Source organism: Cinclus cinclus, chromosome 21, assembly GCF_963662255.1.
Source record: "Cinclus cinclus chromosome 21, bCinCin1.1, whole genome shotgun sequence".
NCBI classification, from domain to species: Eukaryota; Metazoa; Chordata; class Aves; order Passeriformes; family Cinclidae; genus Cinclus; species Cinclus cinclus.
This window is the reverse complement of record NC_085066.1, coordinates 5,179,493-5,198,315: the sequence shown is the minus strand read 5'-3', so window position 1 is coordinate 5,198,315 and position 18,823 is coordinate 5,179,493. Positions and strand designations below refer to the sequence as shown.

The 18,823-nt window shown below is 39.3% G+C and overlaps 1 protein-coding gene across 2 annotated transcripts in view; it reads left to right on the top strand.

The window, feature by feature from the left end:
- The first annotated feature begins 797 nt into the window (after positions 1-797).
- KANSL1L (KAT8 regulatory NSL complex subunit 1 like) overlaps positions 798-18,823 on the top strand; it is a 59,011-nt gene continuing 40,985 nt past the window's right edge. For both annotated transcript variants that reach the window (XM_062506598.1, XM_062506599.1), the window contains exons 1-2: positions 798-884; positions 4,133-5,250. In XM_062506598.1, coding sequence (XP_062362582.1) covers positions 4,163-5,250 — 1,088 coding nt within the window. In that variant the 5' untranslated portion in view covers positions 798-884; positions 4,133-4,162. The remainder of the gene's footprint in view (positions 885-4,132; positions 5,251-18,823) is intronic.

Genomic DNA, 18,823 nt, shown 5'->3' with positions numbered 1-18,823 from the left:
CCACTGCACTGGGTGAGGCAGTGCTGCAGCAGTGCCTGTCTGCCAGAGCACTTTATTTTAGTCCAGTGATTATCAGGAAGGCTGCCCAGGAGGAGCTGGGGATTACAGGGCAAACAGCACAGAGCTGTGGGAAACCAGGTTTTGGCAGTTGTGTTGCAATTTGCTTTTCTCTTCTGCAGGTTGTCTCTAAGGGGCCTTAAAACAGGTTGAAATACAGTATTTTTTGAGCATTCTTGCTGAGATTAATTTTGGGTGTTTCACCAGAGGCTGTCTGCTGTCAGGGCCTTTGCTTGGCTTTTGAAATGCCATCTAGGTGAGGAATAAACAGTGGAATTTGGCTTATCTGAAACACTGTTAATCTGTGAATAAACTGGAAACACCCATATTAATTTGAAATGCTGTTTGTAGGTTTCTGAGTTTCAAAATGAAAAGAAATAATAAACGTAAAAATCTCTTCCTGTCTCAAGGAATCTTATTATTAAGAAAAAAATTTCAGGTGTTTAGGATGAGGAAAGATGATTCAATTTATAAGGAGAGAAGGCTGCTATGGAGGACCCAGAAAAGCCTCATGCAAGTGGAGTTTTATTGTCATTGGAAACGAAAAGATCACAAACAAAAAAATCCACTACAAGACAAAGCAATCCTCCCCCCAAGCAAAAATCCCCCAGAACACTGTCTGCAGTGTTGTGTAACCAAAGTGATAGTGTTATGCAAGGGGGAGAAGAGTCAAAAAGTGAAAAGACTGTAAACAAAAGCTGGGAAGGCAGGGAATGCCACCCTGTGTGCTGGGTAGTGGCTGGGTTTTGCTGTGTTTCTTTTAATAAGGTGCTGCTAATCACCAACATGAAGACACTGATTTCAGGATTCAGGCAAATTCTGTTGAGGTAAGCCTGGTAGGGGAAGGGTACAATGAAGAGTGTTAAGGAAAGATGAAGAAATGAGCAGAGGCAGAGGAGCAGGAGTCACTGGGGGATTAGGAACCTGTAGCTGCAGTGGTGGGAGGGAGTAGGGTGCAGGTCGGGCTGTGGCAAACTGCAATTCCCAGCTCTATCCTGGGTGATTAAGGTGTTAGGGGAGGATAAGCATAAAGTCACTTTAAACATCAGTTGCTTTACTGTGTATGTCTGGTTCTTGTTTCTTCCCTTCCTCAGTACTTATTTAATGTCAGTTTTTACAGTACTTTTTAGTCTTTCAAGTGGAGTGTTTACTCAGTAGATGAAAAGCAAACTGCCACTTTAGCAGCATTTCAGCTGTTCTGGTTTTGAAACCTCAAGTAAAGCACAATTTAAAAAAAACCAAAATCTGTGAAATGGTTTACCTGTGACAAAAAAGCTTTTCCTAGAATGAAGATACTCCTCCAGTATACCATTTTGCAGTACTTGTCTTCCCTCCCTATTGGCCTTTATTTTTCCCCCTTTGAAGATAGCAGATTTTACTTTGCAAACTGACTTCCAATACAGGTGGAATTTGGCTTTCTGCCAAAATTAAAAAACAAATGTAAATTATATAATTTTTGTCAAACTGAGTACTTGTACTAAAATTTGTTTTTAAGTTTTTTGCAGCTGATGCTTTGTTTTGCTCCTGTATCTGTGATGTTTCTGTGTGTGTGTGTTTGAACTTCTTGGAGAAACGCCAGGGGCTGGACACCGTGGCAGTACCAGCTTTTTAAAGTTCTTTTCAATGTCACTGTAGTGAGATGAGCACACCTGAGTGCCTCACATTGCATGAAAATGTCCAGGTTGCTGTGTAAGGGGTTAATTGAGTGATTTCCCTTTTCAAAAGCATTTTACATAATTTTTAGCTGCATTGTAGTTTAAGCATACTTGGTCAGGCACTCTAAATTAGTTAGTGATTTGTCAGTGCTCTTTAGCTCAGTGTTTGTGTTCCATATGAGGGTACTTTGATTTCTTTCCCTCTTTCCCCTAGAAGAGACCCCCAGATGAAAAAAATAAATTGGTAATAGTATTCATTGAGATTTTGGAAATTTGAAACTGCACCAAAAGGGTATGTGGTATCTGAGGGAATTGTGATAGAGTTAAAACACAGCACTATAAAGTTTTGTGCTGCCAGTTCTTTGAATAACCTCCATCTTCATACAGGTATGTGATCCACATACCCAAACTACTTTTTTGCTTGAACAGCTCCACTGTGTGTGGATGTTCCCTGGATTTCAGGAGTAGCAACCTGTGCCTGTTAAAGCACTCTGACTGAGGGAGGTGGATGGTAAAGTTGGAACATTTATAAATACATTGCTAGGTGCATGGTGATGCCAGGCTGATGGTGCTCTTGGAGAGCTTCTTGGAATTCTCAGAGAGATGTCAAACCCAGGGATTCCTGAGCTCACATTAACCCCACAGAGGAACTGTTCAGTCCTCTCCCTTTGTTTCAGCCATGCACAGTTGCTCTGACTTGCTATAATTGTTTGCCATTTTGTTAGGGGCTGGGAGGCATTGGTGTCTGAATTCAATACTCCTTTGGATTTACAAATTCACAGGCCTGCTAGCTTTTACAAGAGGAAAGATATGAAAGGTGCAGAGAGCATTGCTGAGTCACCAGAGCCTTTAGGATTTGGGGCTCCAGTTCTCAACAGTGCATTTCCCCATCTGATCCTAGAATGGGGTTCTTCCTGAGCAGCTGTCCACTGGGGGAACTTCGTGCTGAGCTTCTCTTTAGGCTGAATTTACTGGCCTATTTATAAGGGTTAAAATCCTGGGGATTTTAATGGTATCATTTACAATTAGTAGTAGGACCACCAAGCCTGTTCCCAGTGATGGTAGGAGGGTGATGTACAGAGATGAAAACCTTATTGATAAAGTACAACATGGAGCAATGAAAGGTGAATATACAGAGGGTGGTAAGGCAGTACTGGAGCTCTCTGTGGCTCTCTGTGTTTTGCTTCATGTTTTGAGGGTTAAAGAGCAAGTATCCAAACTGGTATTTCTCAGCTCCCTAGGTTTCCACATCTCACTTTAATGATTGCACCTTCAGTGTAAAAAAGCCTGGAGTAATAAACAAGCTAAGGGTTGAGACAGATTTTTTTTACTAAGATCTGCATGTGGCAGTCTCGAAATCATTGACCTCTTGTGGGGTCTGTGCATTGAAAATTGCTGAGCTAGGCAGTTGCTGTGGAGATCAAGCAAACTGGAGACATTAAAAGGAGGGCAGTGGAAGTGCTGCTCAACTGATACATGGTTCTGCAGAAGGTACTGTGGCATTTCTGTGCTGCACTCACTTCTACTACTGCTCTCTTATGGCTTCTGTTTTTTTCTCTGGCTTAATGATGGGCTGACAGGAACTTACCTTTCAGACTTCTGCAGGTTCAATTAAGTCATTCATTTGGTTTATTTAATCATCTCCTAAACAAAGTTGTAAGTACTATGCAAGTGATTCCTGCGTGGAATAGATACAGTATGACTTGGCAGCATAGCTGCTGACAAGAAGGGAAGGTTGACATTGGTCTTTTTGTCCCAAAGTCTGGGAACCCTTTGTTAATAGGCAAGCCACAAGCAAAAGGATTTGTCAAGGGGAATGTCTTTTCTCAATTTGTTATGAAAAATAATCTGTGTATGTATTATGCAGACAGTGCCTGATGAATAAAGAGTGGTATACAGTGACACAGGAAATAATTCTTTTGGGTAGAAGACTTCAGAACTTAGAGTTTTCTGTTTTGAAAGCATTAGCCTTGCTGATTGGTTTCTAACTTGTATTTTTAAGAATATATAATAGTTAATCAAATGCTTGCTTTACACAGATTTACAGTAAATACATTTTTTGCAGTGTGCCAGTCAAGGTCATGTTTTTCAGTTTGGGCAAGGTTAGATGACAGACCTGAACTTTTTGGGTTTTATTTCTCAGACTGATAGAATCTAAAATGAAATGAGGTATGAACAGTTATTCCCCTGAGCCGTAAAGGCTTTCATGGCACATGGAACAGCCTCTGAATGCAATAAAGAAAAAACAGAAAGCGTGTTCTTGTTTGACTTGGGAGGCAACATAGTTTGTGTTCTTTAGATAATATCCTTTTTTATGGAATTTTTGAATGATGTTGAAAGAATGAGATATCTAAAAGAGTTGTTGTATTTGTACTGTGTCATGAAAATGAGAAAATTTACACGGCCCATGTTATTTTCAGGTTTGCTGTAAACTGCCTACCGTAGCTATAATGACACCAGCCCTCAGAGAGGCAACAACAAAAGGTCATGGTATCCACTTGTCACCTTCTTTGTCCTCTAGAGCTATGGAGTCTGATACAACTTTGTGCATGGAAAATTCCAGAGCAGTGGAAGAGAAGATAAAAGAGGACTCCATCGCACAGATTACTTGCTCAGTCCTGGGGTTTCCCACTGCTGAGCCCAGCCTCAGGAATGATATCTTCAGTGTGCAGCATTTTGGTTCCCCACCATCCTCCAAGTGCTATCAGTCTGTCTTGTTAATGAGTACAAATTCTGCATTTAGCAACAAAACTGGTAAGCAAAGGAAAGCGGGAGAGCCTGGCTGCTCCAAGATGAGAAGGTCATTACATAATGGTGCTGACACATCATTTGGTCATATAAGTCATTCAGAACCTGAGCAACAGGTCAAAGGGGCAGCGTTTTTAGAGACCACATCTCCGAACTTGGCAGGAATGCAGAGACTTTCAGGTTCCAGCGTAACTGAATCCAGTAATGCAGAAGAAATGCAACTTTTAAATGGTAAATGGTACAAGAAGAATGGGGTTTTGGGTAGGGCAATGGAAGTCTGCACTGAAACAATAAAAGGGGATTTATTACACCAAATTCTTCACGGGCCTTCAGAAGGGATTTTGAGCTGCACCCAGGAGGAGGTGTATGCTCGCTTACTCCAGTGTGTCACTAAGCAACAAATGGAAATCAGTCGAGCCAAAAGAACTCAGAAGCGTTTACAAATGCTCCTGGCAAAGCATGTTATCAAACACTGTGATCAGCAGCTGAAATGCTTTGTGAAACATCAGCTTCAGAGAATGAAGGTTTTCCATGAGCCGGCTAGGTTTTTGAGCAATAGCTCCCTCAGATGCACTGAAGGTTGGCCAGAAAACAACACAAGTACTTCGGAGAGTAGTTTGAGTGTGGATGTACAGAACGGAGTTAGCGTTGCACCAGGGGAAATCCGTGGCTTTGCACTTTCTACTGGAGGGCTGCTGTCTCGTGTGGAGAAGGACCTGGACTCTGATGCAACATGTAGCAGCTCAGACGAAGATGGTGAGGAACGGACTGTAAGAACAACTGTGGAAGCGTAAGTGTTAAATTCCTGGTTAGACTCATGTGCTTCTTACTTATAAATCAGGATGGAAGGGACTAGACCTACAGATTCAGTCTGGTGTGAGTAACTTCGCTCAGTAGTCTTACTGAGATCAGCAAGACCGACAGTGTGAGCTGGGTTTGGCAAAAAGTAAGAACTAATTAATGCATTTCAGGAGCAGTTGCTTTACTGGATTGCAGAGAGCTAGAGTTTGTACTGTGCTCTGTCAGTTTGTATTACATCAATACTGCTAATACTTGAATGGTGCTGTAAACCAAGTAGTGATAGCTGTAAATACTTGGGACCAGGATGAAAATAATTTTAATTTTACTCTGGAATTACTGAGAATTAGTCGGTATTAAGATCTTGAAATCCACTATGTTGTCATAAAGAGTAAAAATTAAAAATTATCATCTAATGCAGTTATCAAGCCATACAGTATTTGGTGGTTGGTATATTAAAAGAGTTTGGTTCTTTAACTTTTAATTTTTACAATATTAATTTACTTATTGAAGTCACTCTGCAACTATGAATGTAGTTAGCAATGGCGGTTTTATTGCTACTTTACAACTAGTAGGGTCTTAAGTTGGCAGGAATCCTGTCAATACAAATCACTGTGGCTTTGAAAATCAGTGGTGAGTAAGAGGAGATAGTAAAATTGCTGTCTGATAATGGTACAACTTTTTTCCTTTCTTTTTTTTTTGTTTTTTTTTTTTTTTTGTTTGTTTGTTTTTTTTTGTTTTACCTCTACCTTGCTACACTGTTAGCACAATCTCTTCAGTCAAGAAATTTTAGAAAGCAGTGAAAAGACAGCTGCTTTCCTCTTCCCAAAGCTGGGGAGATGAGTATGTCTTAAAGTTTGTTGGGATATAATAGTCAGGACTGTGATCCACAGAAGAGAGCTGCATACAAATGCAGCAGCTTGGTAGGAGCTTCATAACACCCACATTTCTCATGGGCTCTTATAGATAGTCAGGACAGGGTTTGTGTTTACCAGTCTTTCCTTATACCCTCTGCTGTTAGAGAGTGTCTAGAAAAAAATAATCAAAAAATAAAATCACTTCCCATTCTGCTTCCTGAAAAGCATAATGCTCAGAAGAAATCAAGTAAGCTTCTGAAATTGGAAGAGCTCTGCCCTGTTACATGTTTATAGCTTCAGTCCAGCAAGGTTGTATCAAATCTCTGCTGTGTTCTGCTAAGCTCTGTAGGTCTGAAAACAGAGAAAAGGTTTTCATTTTCTTTTATGTATTGTCAGAATGGTAAATACTGTGCTGAAGTCCAGCCAAATCATAATTAATTGCCAGCTAAGTTAGGAGCACCTTAAAACCTTAAATATTTGAGTTTGAAAAATAATTATTGTTTTGAAATATTTTAATAAAAAACATCATTTGAGCTCTCCCCATCATAGCAGAACCCACGTTCTTCTTCTCCTAACTGATGTACTTGAACTTCTGAGTAGTTACTTCTTATCTTGGGATTACATGACCTAAAAAAAAAAACGCTTGAGAAATTCTTGATTCTTGAACAGTAGTGGGTAATGTAAAACCTGGACCTAAGTTCCCATGGTTTTCTTTTTTCTTCCTGCCAGGGACACTTGAATTTCTAACTCTCCCTGCTCGTCCTTTACCTTTATTCCTTCTTGTGGCTTTTGGTAGTTATCTTTCCACTTAAGGCTTACTCAGTTTACTTCGCTGCACTGCTGAAAAAATCCACAGAGGATTATTAAATTCAAACCCATGACCTTTGGCTAAGGAAATCCCCAAGCTGCTGGTGCTGGCAGCTGAGGGAATGTTGGGGAGAAGTGCTGCTCCCTCCGTGCCTGCACTGTTGTAACATTGTTATCTCAGCTATTGCTGCGAGGCAGGAGAGCCGGGTAAGATGATCTGTAGTCTGACTCAGTGTGGCCCTTTATTTTGGCTTGTTTATTCTTCTCCCTTTTTTATGCTCTTACTGGTGAGCAGTTGTTCAGCAGCAGCGGCCTCGCTGTGTTGGCAGGGAAAGAATCACTGGCGTTTGAGATGTGCTGCTCTTTGAGGGCCAGAAGCTCAGAGTTAAAAGTACTGCCCGATTTAAGCAAAAGACTTATCTGTGTGCCTAGGCTGAGGCAGTGCTGGAATTAATATTGCAGTGAGGACAGGCTACCTCTTATTTGAATTTTTCATCAGCTCAGAATGTGTTTCTTTATTTCTCCAGCCTTCCTGAGATTTGCCTTTGTGGATAAAATGCTGCCCTTTTCCTTCTAGGTAACAAAGGTAAATCAGTTATTCACCAGTTCACTTGGTGAGATTTGCTGTTTCCTGAGCCTTGCTGGCCCTCTGGTTTGCCTTTCACCTGGACAGAAGATACAAAGTTAATATCTATTTTTGTGTCTACTGAGTGGATTTTAATGATTTGAATTGCCTTTCTCTCCTCGAGAATTGTCTGTAAGTGCTTTCCAGAAACAATGAGATTGTGTAGGTGAGACAATACTAATTTCCTCCCTGTGTGAAAATTTATTTTGCATAGTGAGAGCTTTCACTCTGAATTCCTCTGTGATAGTCTTCATAATACTTAACTGTAGATACTGTAAGGTTCAAGTAATGTAGTGATGAATGGAAAGAATGTTTTGGTTTTGCCCACATCTCAGTATACTGATTGCATTTAACTTGAGGTTATAATCATGCTGATCATTGTTGTGACTGGTGTTTTTCATTCTTTTTGTGGGGGGAGGAGGTATCAATCCAATGTGCAAGGCAGGGAGGAACCTGCGGTTACTGTGTCTACCTGAGAGCAGTCTGTTTCCCATCAGGAGGGAGAAGGTGATTCCAGCTCCAATTCTTCATGCTAGATAAAAAGCTTGGAGTTATTTTTAGTATTTTGAACCTGTTCATTCTCATTATCCTGAAAAGAGTTCTTCCCAATGAGTATTGACATAAGCTCTTCTGAGCTGTATCTCAATGCTTTGTGGCTCAAGTAAGATTGTCTTTATCCATATATTTCAATGCCTTTGTTGTTTAGTTGCAAATAGCTGTTGTAAGATATTTAAACCATTGTTCCTGCATTGCACAGATTCTCTCCTCAAAACAAGAAAGATCCTCGGTCTGCTGGTGAAGGCAATTCACAGTACTTATCAAACTTCTCTAGTTCCTAGGGTAATTGGAAAGGCTCATCGTATTTCAAGGGCCTAATCAAAACATATTTTATTCTTTTGAGTGTCTACTAGAAAGAAATATGAAAAACCAGTTGGTTGTCTTCAGGACCTTTGTCATTTTGCTGCTATTACCAGCTCATAAATGTCTTTAACTTGTCAGTTTTCATAGCACCACATTTCCAGCAGTAATTTTTGGTGTATTTTAGTACGTTCCATCCTTTGGGCTTAGGGGCTGTGCTAGTCCTTCTGTGTAGTTTCTCAAAGGCAGCTTTTAGGTGCTGCTCTCTGGCTCGCTGTTAGGTGGTAGAAAGCAGAGCAGACAGAGTGCCCAAGGAAGGCAACACAAAGCTGACCATGAGCAATTCCTTTAGGGATTCATAACTAACAATTGATATGCAACAGAGACAGTGTTTCACCAGCTGAATTTACTTGAAACTTGTTGATATTTGTGGCTCATGAAGGTGAACAGTCATGCATAGAAATATATTTCAAAGAAGGTGAATTGGATGACGAGGTGAGCTCAAAAGTTTTTTTCTCCAAAGTGTGTATCCTGCTATGTCAACTCCACATTCTTATGGATGTATTTTGTATCTATTCCTGGTGTAGTAGTTAATACAATGTACCACAAAGAACTCTGATGCTCAGGTGGTCATTTGGGAAGCCTTTAAAGTTGCAGAGGTTTTCTTCTATGTACTCTACATCTGTGATCTTCCAGAACCAAAAGATACATCACTGTGGTTCTTTGTAGAAACAGCTGTTCACTCCAGCAAACAGCAATACATGCATCTAATCAATTAGACGGAAAACTCTACTTGCAGTAGAGTTTTCTGCAAAACAAGTCCTGTGCCTTGTTTTTCCAGTTCTCCTTTCCCTGTCCAAATGCAATGCTTTTACATCGTTTGGTGGGATTTTCCCTCTGAAATGTTTTCATTTTCCTCTGACTTCTGAAAGACATGTTTTACTGATTATCCTCCAGCAACCTCAAGCCTGGTGAAGACACACTGTTATATTTTTCCATGCCCACGGGGTTTGTTGTGCCTGGAAACCTTTATAATGAATATGAAGAGATAGTAAATATTTCTCTTTTTTTTTTTTTTTCCTCTCTTTATTTTCCCCCCTTAGATTGCTAGTTGAAAAGAGAAGATGGAAAATCTGCTTTTAGTACAAACATGTAATGGGGAGGGTAGCATTAAGGCAGAGAAAATACAGGAAGGAAGAAAACATGATGACTAGTCTCCAGATCTAATCTGTGTGTTCTGGATTGTTTTCCATTTTTTCTTAGCATTTTTTCTTGTGGCTAGCTGAGCAACATCATTGCAGTTCTGCAGGCCTGGCTATACCTGGCACAGCTTGAGAGATAGGGTTTATTGCAACTCTCTGAGCCACCTTATAAAAGGGAGGCTGTTTGTTTTTGCAAGGTCAGGTCCTAATTTTCCACACTTCATACCTGATATGAGAACTGAATTATGAGTTTGGGAAGGGGAGAGAGTCTGCCAAGACAAAATGCTGCTCTGAGGCACAATTCCCCACTGTTTCCTGGTTTTAAGACCTTTTTAGTTTCTAAGTCCAGGAAATGTCTTAATTGCATAGAAGATTAATATGAGGACTTCTGAATAAGTATAAATTCATTAGTGCAAATAATATGCTGATTTAAGAATGTTTTATGTGTTGCTTTTTCAAGAATTCCATTTTGTCAGTTCTTGGCTCCTATCACTAGGATGTGAGAGGAGAATGAAAGAAAAGATAGCTTTACATTACCTTCTCTTTTAAGTCTAAGGATACATGTATTACTTCAGAATATATTTAACCTTACTTGGTTGGGTTTCCGTAAGATGAATTTATAAGTACTTTAGGGTCCCACATGCATTTACTATTTTGCTTTAGAGATGTCATGTGCAGCAATAAAAACTTGCTGTTGAGCAAAACTTTGTTCTCATAATACCAGAGTAATGCTCTTGTGAGTGGGGATCCTGATTTCTAACCTGTAATTACATTAATATTTTTGTAGCTGCTGAGGGCAGACTGAAAGGTTTTAGTGCAGGGCAGAAGGTTTGACAGGTTTTAACCTGCAAGGGAAACTTGGAGCTGGGAATCTCAAATATTTTAAGTTAGATGGGTGTTGAATTCATATTAAATAAAAATTTAGCATTGCTCTTCTTAATAACTTTTTAGTACATGGCCAACACAGTGTAGAATAGCAAATCTAAAAAGCAGGCACATGTGTATGCATATGTAACCTTGTATGCTTAATTAAATTGGAGACAAGAAGCATTTGGTGCTTGATGTCAAGTGCTGATTAATCAGTATTTTATGTCTAGCTTCTTTCATTAAGAAAGAAAATGTAAAATGTGTTTGTTTTAATTAAAATATTTGTTTATAAACAGCAATGAACTGGCTTTACAACTTCTTGTAAAGCAAGGGCAGTGTTGTTTTGGTTTGTAGCTAACACTGATTTAGTGAGAATCTACTTCAAAGGGGTACACCCAGTGCCTTTGAAAATCAGCATACATGGGCTCCAGTACAGGAAATCATTTAAGTGCTTTCCTTCTCACATGAAGTAAAAAGTATGCATAAAAACCTCCCAAAATAGGAATGCTCTCCTGTAACAGAGTTTCATTCATACTGCTAAATATGGGTTAGGAATGTGATGTTCGATGTTGGATTTAAATATATTGACCTGTGCTCTTTTTTTACTGAAACAGCTGTTAATTATTTTATTTTCATCCACATACTTTGCCTAGCTCTTGTGAGTCAAAAGAAGTTTTCTGTTGAATTTAAATAATTTCAGTTTTCAGTTAGCAAACTTCTAGTTACTGATTCTGGTTTTGGAAAAACAAATAAACCTGAAGGTCTCTGTTTGAATATATGTGTACTATACACTATGTAGTCGACTTCCCCACCTTCCTACAGCCCCTTCTGGTTCTCCTGGCAGTCCTGGCTGGGACAGTTTTGTACTTCTCTGGAGGGCTGTAACCCCTCTACTACCAAAAACCTGCTGCTGATTTCCAGTGCATCTGGCATGAGCCTTCCAGGTTCAGCTGTTAATCTGATAGCTCAAAATATCTCAAAAAGAATATGGTTCTTACACATTTTACTTTGGCATCTGATACTATATATGCATATATATATATACACACATATACACACATATTCACCCACACACACATATATATATATATATATACACATGTACATACACTGACTTACAAGATGGAATTGGAGCTTATGTGAACACTATACCTATCTTTTTCTTGTAAGACTATACATACAAATTTTGGAATAAACTTCAGTGGCTGGACAGCATTGATATGCTGCTTGTGTGTTCTGTCAGAATGTTCCATTTGCACAAATCTTTAAAGGAATGTGTTTTGTAAGTTCTGCCTTATTTTATGTTGAGCATAGGCTACAGACATAGCACTACTTGATTTCTTTCTGAAAGGCAGTTGTGTAATACTTAGAGAGAATTTCTAGGCCTGTGTTCCTGGTGTTTTGTTGTTAATCTATTGATGTTGTGCCATTTCAAAGGCAAGAAAAGAAGCTCGTTTCTAGGCAGCCCTGCTATTCTTGAAGTTTCTTTCTCTGCATTTTAGCACTGCTTACTTCTCTGCTTCATGTTGGACTGATGTACAGCATGTTGAGGAGCAGACAACAGAACCTTAAAAATGAATGTTAAAGTCCTTTTAATAAAAGCTATTAGCAGATACTCAATTTACAGCATGTTTGGGGTTTTAAAAAATTTTATTAAGAGGAAATACTGCTGGTTGTTTACCTTTTGCAGATTTTTTTCTTTCTGGGCAGTTAATATTCTGCCTGACTCCACCTTCACTAACTCATTCACTAATTTTATAATTAACTCAGCTCTAAAGAATTTCATAAACAGAAGTGGAGGTAAAGAGCACCTACCAGGTTGTGAAGCCAGCCATCGGAAAGATTCAACACTAACAGATGCTTTAAGAAACTGAATTTTTAATTTATTCTGCCTCCAGATTGAATTAACAATTCAGTGCAGGTATAACAGTTCAGTTTCCAATACAAAACAGCAGCAGTAGTGTGATCCTTTGCAGGAACCCTTTAGCAGGCAGATACTGTCTGTGACATCTCATCCATTTGGAAGTTGTGATTTCTCAGATGAGGGAGTATATATATTGCACCAGTGAAATTCTTGTGAAATATCTCCCTTGCTAGGGTATCTAAGCACAGAGACTCTCCCTTTTCATATTTTCAGTTTTCTTCTATAGCCTTTTCTTCTCTGAATATTGATTTTCCTCTTTTGTCCTTCCCACTGTCCCTTCTTGTTTTGTGGAAGATTTAAAAATTTGCTTCCATTGCTACTTATTTTTTTTTTTTCCCATGAATTATCTCTTCAAGAGAAAAATCACAGCTGTGGCTGACAATTTCAGGTGTTGCTGCATAAATTCCTCAGGCCTGATGGAGTAGCAGAAACGTTCATCTGGATACAGTTTTTTGGACTGGGAAGATAAGATGTGTTACGTGTGTTGGTGTCAACACGCATTATAGGATGCAATTCTGAAAATATTAAATGTGTATTAGAGATGGTGGGACCAGGCATGGGTGCCAGAAATTATTATAATAAGCAGTTGCAGATGTCTGTAGATGATAGGGGAGAGCTAAAACCCATGTTTTGGGAAGCTGTGTAGTGTTTCAGAGGAAAATGTTTGGCAGGTAAAAATTCCTGTTGAGTACCAAAGGGGCTAGTAACCTGGTAGGATCCAGATGAATAACTGGCTGCAGATCTTCAGAGATTGCAAGCTAATTTTGAGCACCAGAGAAATTCCCTAGATTGATGATTTTTTTTTTTTTGAGTAAGAGTGGGGGATGGGAAGTGCATAGCCTAATTTGGGGTTGGTTACTCCAAAACAGCAGCATATTGCTGCTGGGTAATCTGAGATAACACTCAGCATGAACTGCCACAGTAAATAGTGGGGTTTTTTGTGTAATGCTGATGGGCCAAAATCTTTACAGTTTGTTTTAATCTTTTTTTGCACTCAGGAATGCATAGAAGAAATTGCATTCATAAAACAGCACGCCCTGGGTTTTTTTAGTTGTGTAGTTCTTAGAGATTTAACAGTTAACTGATCCAGGGGAATTAATGCTTCAACAGCAACTGAAGTTCGTTCATTCTGAAAACAAACATTATATAGGTGTGCTGGAAGAAGTAGTCCTTGAGAAGGCATTTATGGGTCATTTAATAGTTGGACATACTTGCTCAGCTATTGCAAGTGTTGGAGGTTTTGGTAGGGAGTGGGCACACACTTTTATCTCATGACTAAAATCTAGATATGGTTATCTAAAATACAAGCATAACTGAATTCACCTAATTTGAATATTTTATATTATATAATCTTCTAGTCTTCATAGCTGATATCTTATTTACTGTCAGTGTCTACAGGGAGAAGAAATATGGATGTGTTGAATTTCTCCACCATGTTGACCAAAGGTATCAGGAGTCCTGGGCCCACATTAGTGGCTTGCAAGAAAATACTTGTTTGCTTTTTGGGCTTTACCATGTGTAGTCAGAGATCGGAGTGTAGTGCTGGTGTATTAAATCAGGGGCAGCTGAGGAAGTTCACAGCTTATCAGCTCCAGTCCTGGGGGGACTCCCACCACAGTATGTTGTGGAGCATTTGTGATGGAATGCCATATGGAGAGTATTTTGTATTTTTGTACAACTGAGTGAGCTACCCAAGAGAACTGGGGGTTGAGTGATTTATTTTTTTTCCCAATGTTTCATGAAGTTCATGGTGAGTCATATGATGTCTGGATGGAAGTTAAAGACTGGAGGAACTTCTGATTTCTTACTGCTTTTCAGTTTCTTGAGATCAGTCCTTCATAAAAACAATAAACTTCTGCCATTGTTTTCAGTGACTCCCACTAAGGAGGGTGATCAGCTCTTTATCCTGAGGGTAGATATCTGTGGTTTATGAACTGCTTCTTGCTCCCAAATACTTCACTGCTATGTGATTGGCACTAGGGCTCTGTTAGCCCAGGAGTTCCCAGTGAGAGGAGATGAACCAGCAGGGATGGTAGAGATCACTTTAGGACTGTAAAAAAACTGAAAATCTGAGAACTGGGTGCCAGAACAATGTGGATTAAACCAAAGGGAACATCACCTACCAGAAAGAGCAAAAATACCCCGTGTTGAGAGACTGAACAGAAATGTAAGGGTGAAGGAATGTCAGGAACAACTGCCCTTCTTATGTTTAATGAAGAATTTTGGAATTGGAGGATATTTCTTCCACCCACAGTATGTGAGTGCCTTGCTCTCCGGCTTGTGTGCATTTAAGAGTGCTGTTACTTGAAAATGTTGGTGTTTTTAAAGCCTTCTGAAAGGTGCTCTGTATTATTCATTGTCAAATGGTTTTTTGAATTTTGGTGTGGGTCTGTTGCAAGCGTGCTCCTTTCCTGTTTAGCAGGAAGCATCCTGTCGTTGTCCCTGCAGACATGTCATGGTAGGGCATGTTCCTTATTCTCACTGGACTTACAAAGGTGGAAGGCTTTAGTTTGCTTTCAGTTTTCAGCATATAAAGGAACTTGTGGAGAATCTTGCCATGGTCACAGGGCTGCACACGCTAAAATACTCTTTCTGTGTTCATCATACCTGCTTCAACCAACCTTCCTAGATACTGTCAATCCCAGGTCCTGTGATTTGTGCATTTTAAACACCTCTGTGTTTCTCCATCATTTATGAACTGTTTTCAAGCTTATTGTTTTGTTTGCTTATAAAAATAAAATATGTCTTTAAGGTTTAAATTCCACCTCTTCTTGTCTCCTGTAACCAAAAAACCCCAAACCCACACACAAACCCCAAACAGCTACACACAGCAATTTTATCTTCATTAGCAACTCCCTTTTGCACTCAGCTTGGTTGCCTGCATTTGTTTTTTTGGGGCAAGCTGATTTTAGCTGTTTGGAAAACATAAATCTCACCCAAAACACCATGGAGGCACTGGAAATACTGGGAGTCCTTTGTGTTCTGCACTGTTGGTTTGGTTATGTAAAACCATGTTTTGTTCTCGGTGTTTCTCTTTGAGGGAAGGTGAGAGTGCTAAGGGTTATGGCTGAAACTTCCTTCAGTTCCAGCAGCAGTACCGACTGTACTAGCAGGACTTGGTGCTCCTTCCTTGCCTCTTCAGTCTCAGCAGAAGCCAGGAGGTTTGATGAAGTGCTTATACTGCCTCTGCTGTTGCTGATGGTCCCTAGCTGAGCTCTTTTTTATGTTTTGGGATGCCCTAGTACAGCCTGAATGTCTGCTCCTAGCTACATTTTTGATCATACTTTGTTTGCATTTGTGTCTGTGCTTGTGCCTTGTTTGTTCTGCTGCATTTCTTTTCTTTCCTTCTCTTGTAAGCTGTACAGGATTGACCTGCAGTGCAGCAAAAACAGAACTGCAGGCAGGTATTTTGCATGGAAACAAATTGCCCCTAATGCAATTCCAGCATGTTTTCCTAGGGCAATTTAAACGAGATGTTTTATTGATACAAAATCAGTATTGCTCTGTTCTCTTGCAGTTCTAGTAATCCTCGCTGAATGTAGCAGTCATTGCAAGAGCAATAAGTTTATATGCAAATTTAATATTCCACTGGACTACAGTACTGAACTATTATTGTCTCTTTAATAGAGGGATGGGACTACGTTTGGGCCAAAGATGATTTATTGCTTAGATATAAATCAGCCTCAGAGGCCATGAGATTTAGAGAAGCAAGCTCATAGCAAGGCCATAGCTCCTAGTAGTCACAAGTTTCTTTGTTACAAGGCAATGTATAACATTCTAATCCAATGGAAGGTTGCTACGAAGTTTGTTTTTCTAACCTATGACCTTTCCTTAATTCTGCCCGGCAGTGTATGCTGTTACCCAGTGAGCTATTATCACACCTACACACATATGCTTCTATTATAACATTTAAACTCTTTGCTTACCCTATACAATTACGTTACTACACTATAAAACCCTTCACCATCTTATCCAACACAGCTTCTTTCTTACTTAAGTCATGTTCTTACTTACAACTGTAGAAATGTAAGTTTATAATTGTTCTGCTTAATGTTTTTGCATCAATCCAAGCTTCTTCCAAGGCTGCAAATCAAACCCTTCAGTATCTGTGGAAATTTCGATCTTTCCATTTCCTACACTGAACGTGAGAAACTTTCCCAGTGTAGCATGGTTTATACTGAGTTGCTAGCAGAAGAAAGATTTTGGAATTCTTTTGTAGGATGTATGATCTTAGAGTCAAAAGCATGGAAACCAAGTAAAGATACTTTGCAAAAGGAGCACACAGGAAGTGGAACAGAGAGAAACATCTTTTTTCTTGTCTCATTCCTAACAGAAAACAAGAACAGGAGCTTCTACTTTAGCACCTGCTTCTGACTTCCTCCTTCAGTGACAGGCTGGGTTATTTTAGTAACTGTGGTTGGGTTTCTGGTGTTTTGGGTTTTTTTTTTCCTTCTCTGGGTTTGCAGAATTAATGAATGCTCTGAAGTGACCTTGAAACAACTTCCTGTACTGAGTGAATGTTAAGCTTGACTGTCTAGCATCTCAGGAACATATTTACCCAGGTTTGGGTTTTGTTTCAAGGTTGTTTTGGGTCTTTTTTTTTTTTCTTGCAGAAATAGGTTATCATTTGTCATTGTAGCAACCATACTACTTTGCATGCAAACAGCTCACTTTAGGAGTCTGAGGATAGCTCATAGTGATTTTATCTTCCTTAAGAGTGGAAAGCTTTATGAAAAGATTTGTAGAGAAATAGGCTTAGAGGAAAAGATGGCTAAAAATAATGCAAGATCAAACAAAAAGGAGTGACAGGGGTAGGAACAGAGCAGCAGTGCTTCTGTCTATTACCCTGTCTGCAAAACATCAAAACTGGGAAAGGAATCTAGACTTAAACTTGCTTCAGTCATGCTGCCCTAAAATTAAAATTAACCACGAGCAGCTCTCTAATGGACGTCACAGTGTAGCTGCCCAAGTCTCTGAGCAGGCACTGGGCATGGGGCACTCTGGGCTGACAAGATGGAGAAACTAAAACTGCTTGCTTTGGCCTGAGCATAAAATGCTTGTGCTTAGTTTGGTGGAAACCTTTCCTTAGAGTGAGGCCTAAGGACATTGTTACACAGTGCAATTAAATGCTGTTATTTTAATTACATAATAGAATTTGAAGCCTTAAGAAATACTTGCATAGCGTTTTAGAATGAAGCAAAAATGTATTTAATATGTTTACCAGTGAATGCAATTGATTCAACATTAAATAAGCTAAGAGGGAAAAAGTGCAACCACTTTTGAAAAATAACTTGTAACTTTGCAGAGGATTCTTGTGTATGTGTAACTCATTAATATACAGAGGTTACATTTAACCTTCCTTCTTCTGTCAGCTGAGGTTCGATATGGGTGTGGATTCCCTTATGCCACACTGATTTCATGCAGTGCAGGTGACATAAGACCAGTTCTGGCCCTTTCCATTCTGCTTCTTGTTTCCCAGCTGTGTATAGCACACCTTACTTTTCTCCTCATTTGCTTCCCACTCCTCCTCACTGTGTTTGAGGGCAGCTCACCTTTCTCTCAGACTTTTGCATCTAGTTTGGGAGGTGAATCTGTCCGTGGGATTTATTTCCTTTCACCTCAGCTTTCTTTTTACAATGTGGTGTTTCGTTCATTTGTTCAGTTCCCTTTTGAGAAAGGAACAGAAATAAACACATTAGTACTCCTGTTGGGTTTTTCTTGGTTATCCTCTTTATTTCTGTTTAGCTTTTTTTGGTTAAAATTATTAACTAAGGGATTTTTATAGGCTCATTAAGCAGCTTTTAGGACTAGCTTTTTGCCAGACCAGGGTCCTGAGACAAGTCTTAACTATTCCAGCCACCACACTTGTGTGAACACATTTAATTAAAAATGTGGAATTCAGATTCCCTCCCTTTCCCAGCGAAGTGTATTTTATGGCTTTCAGGAGCACAAACATGAAAAAGCTGTCAATCCCAGGGAAGTTCTTGTCAGGAAGACCTGGTTAAAGCATAAGTAATTGGGACTCTTTACTCTTTGCTGGTAACAATGGGAAGATGAAGAGAAGTAAAAATAGGTTAAAAAATAGATTTTCACAAGATGACTTCTTATGCCTTTTTTCCCTAGGAGAAAATTACTAGTAGAATATGTAAAATGCAAGTAACTTATCATATGTATTTACAGAGTTCTTTTCTTTTTGATGGTAATCCACATTGCTTTCTCATAGGATTTGTATTTAAGTAGGACCTTTCAATCAGAATAATTTTGTATTTTCATTTTTTCTGTGTACAGGAGAGTTTAAACTGGTGATAAGTTCTGTGGGAGGATAATTGATGTTAAAAAGGGAGATGTATGTATTTTAGAAGTGATCTACTAGAGACTGTGTCTATCCTTACTATTTATGATAGCTAAACTAGACAAAGTTCTGA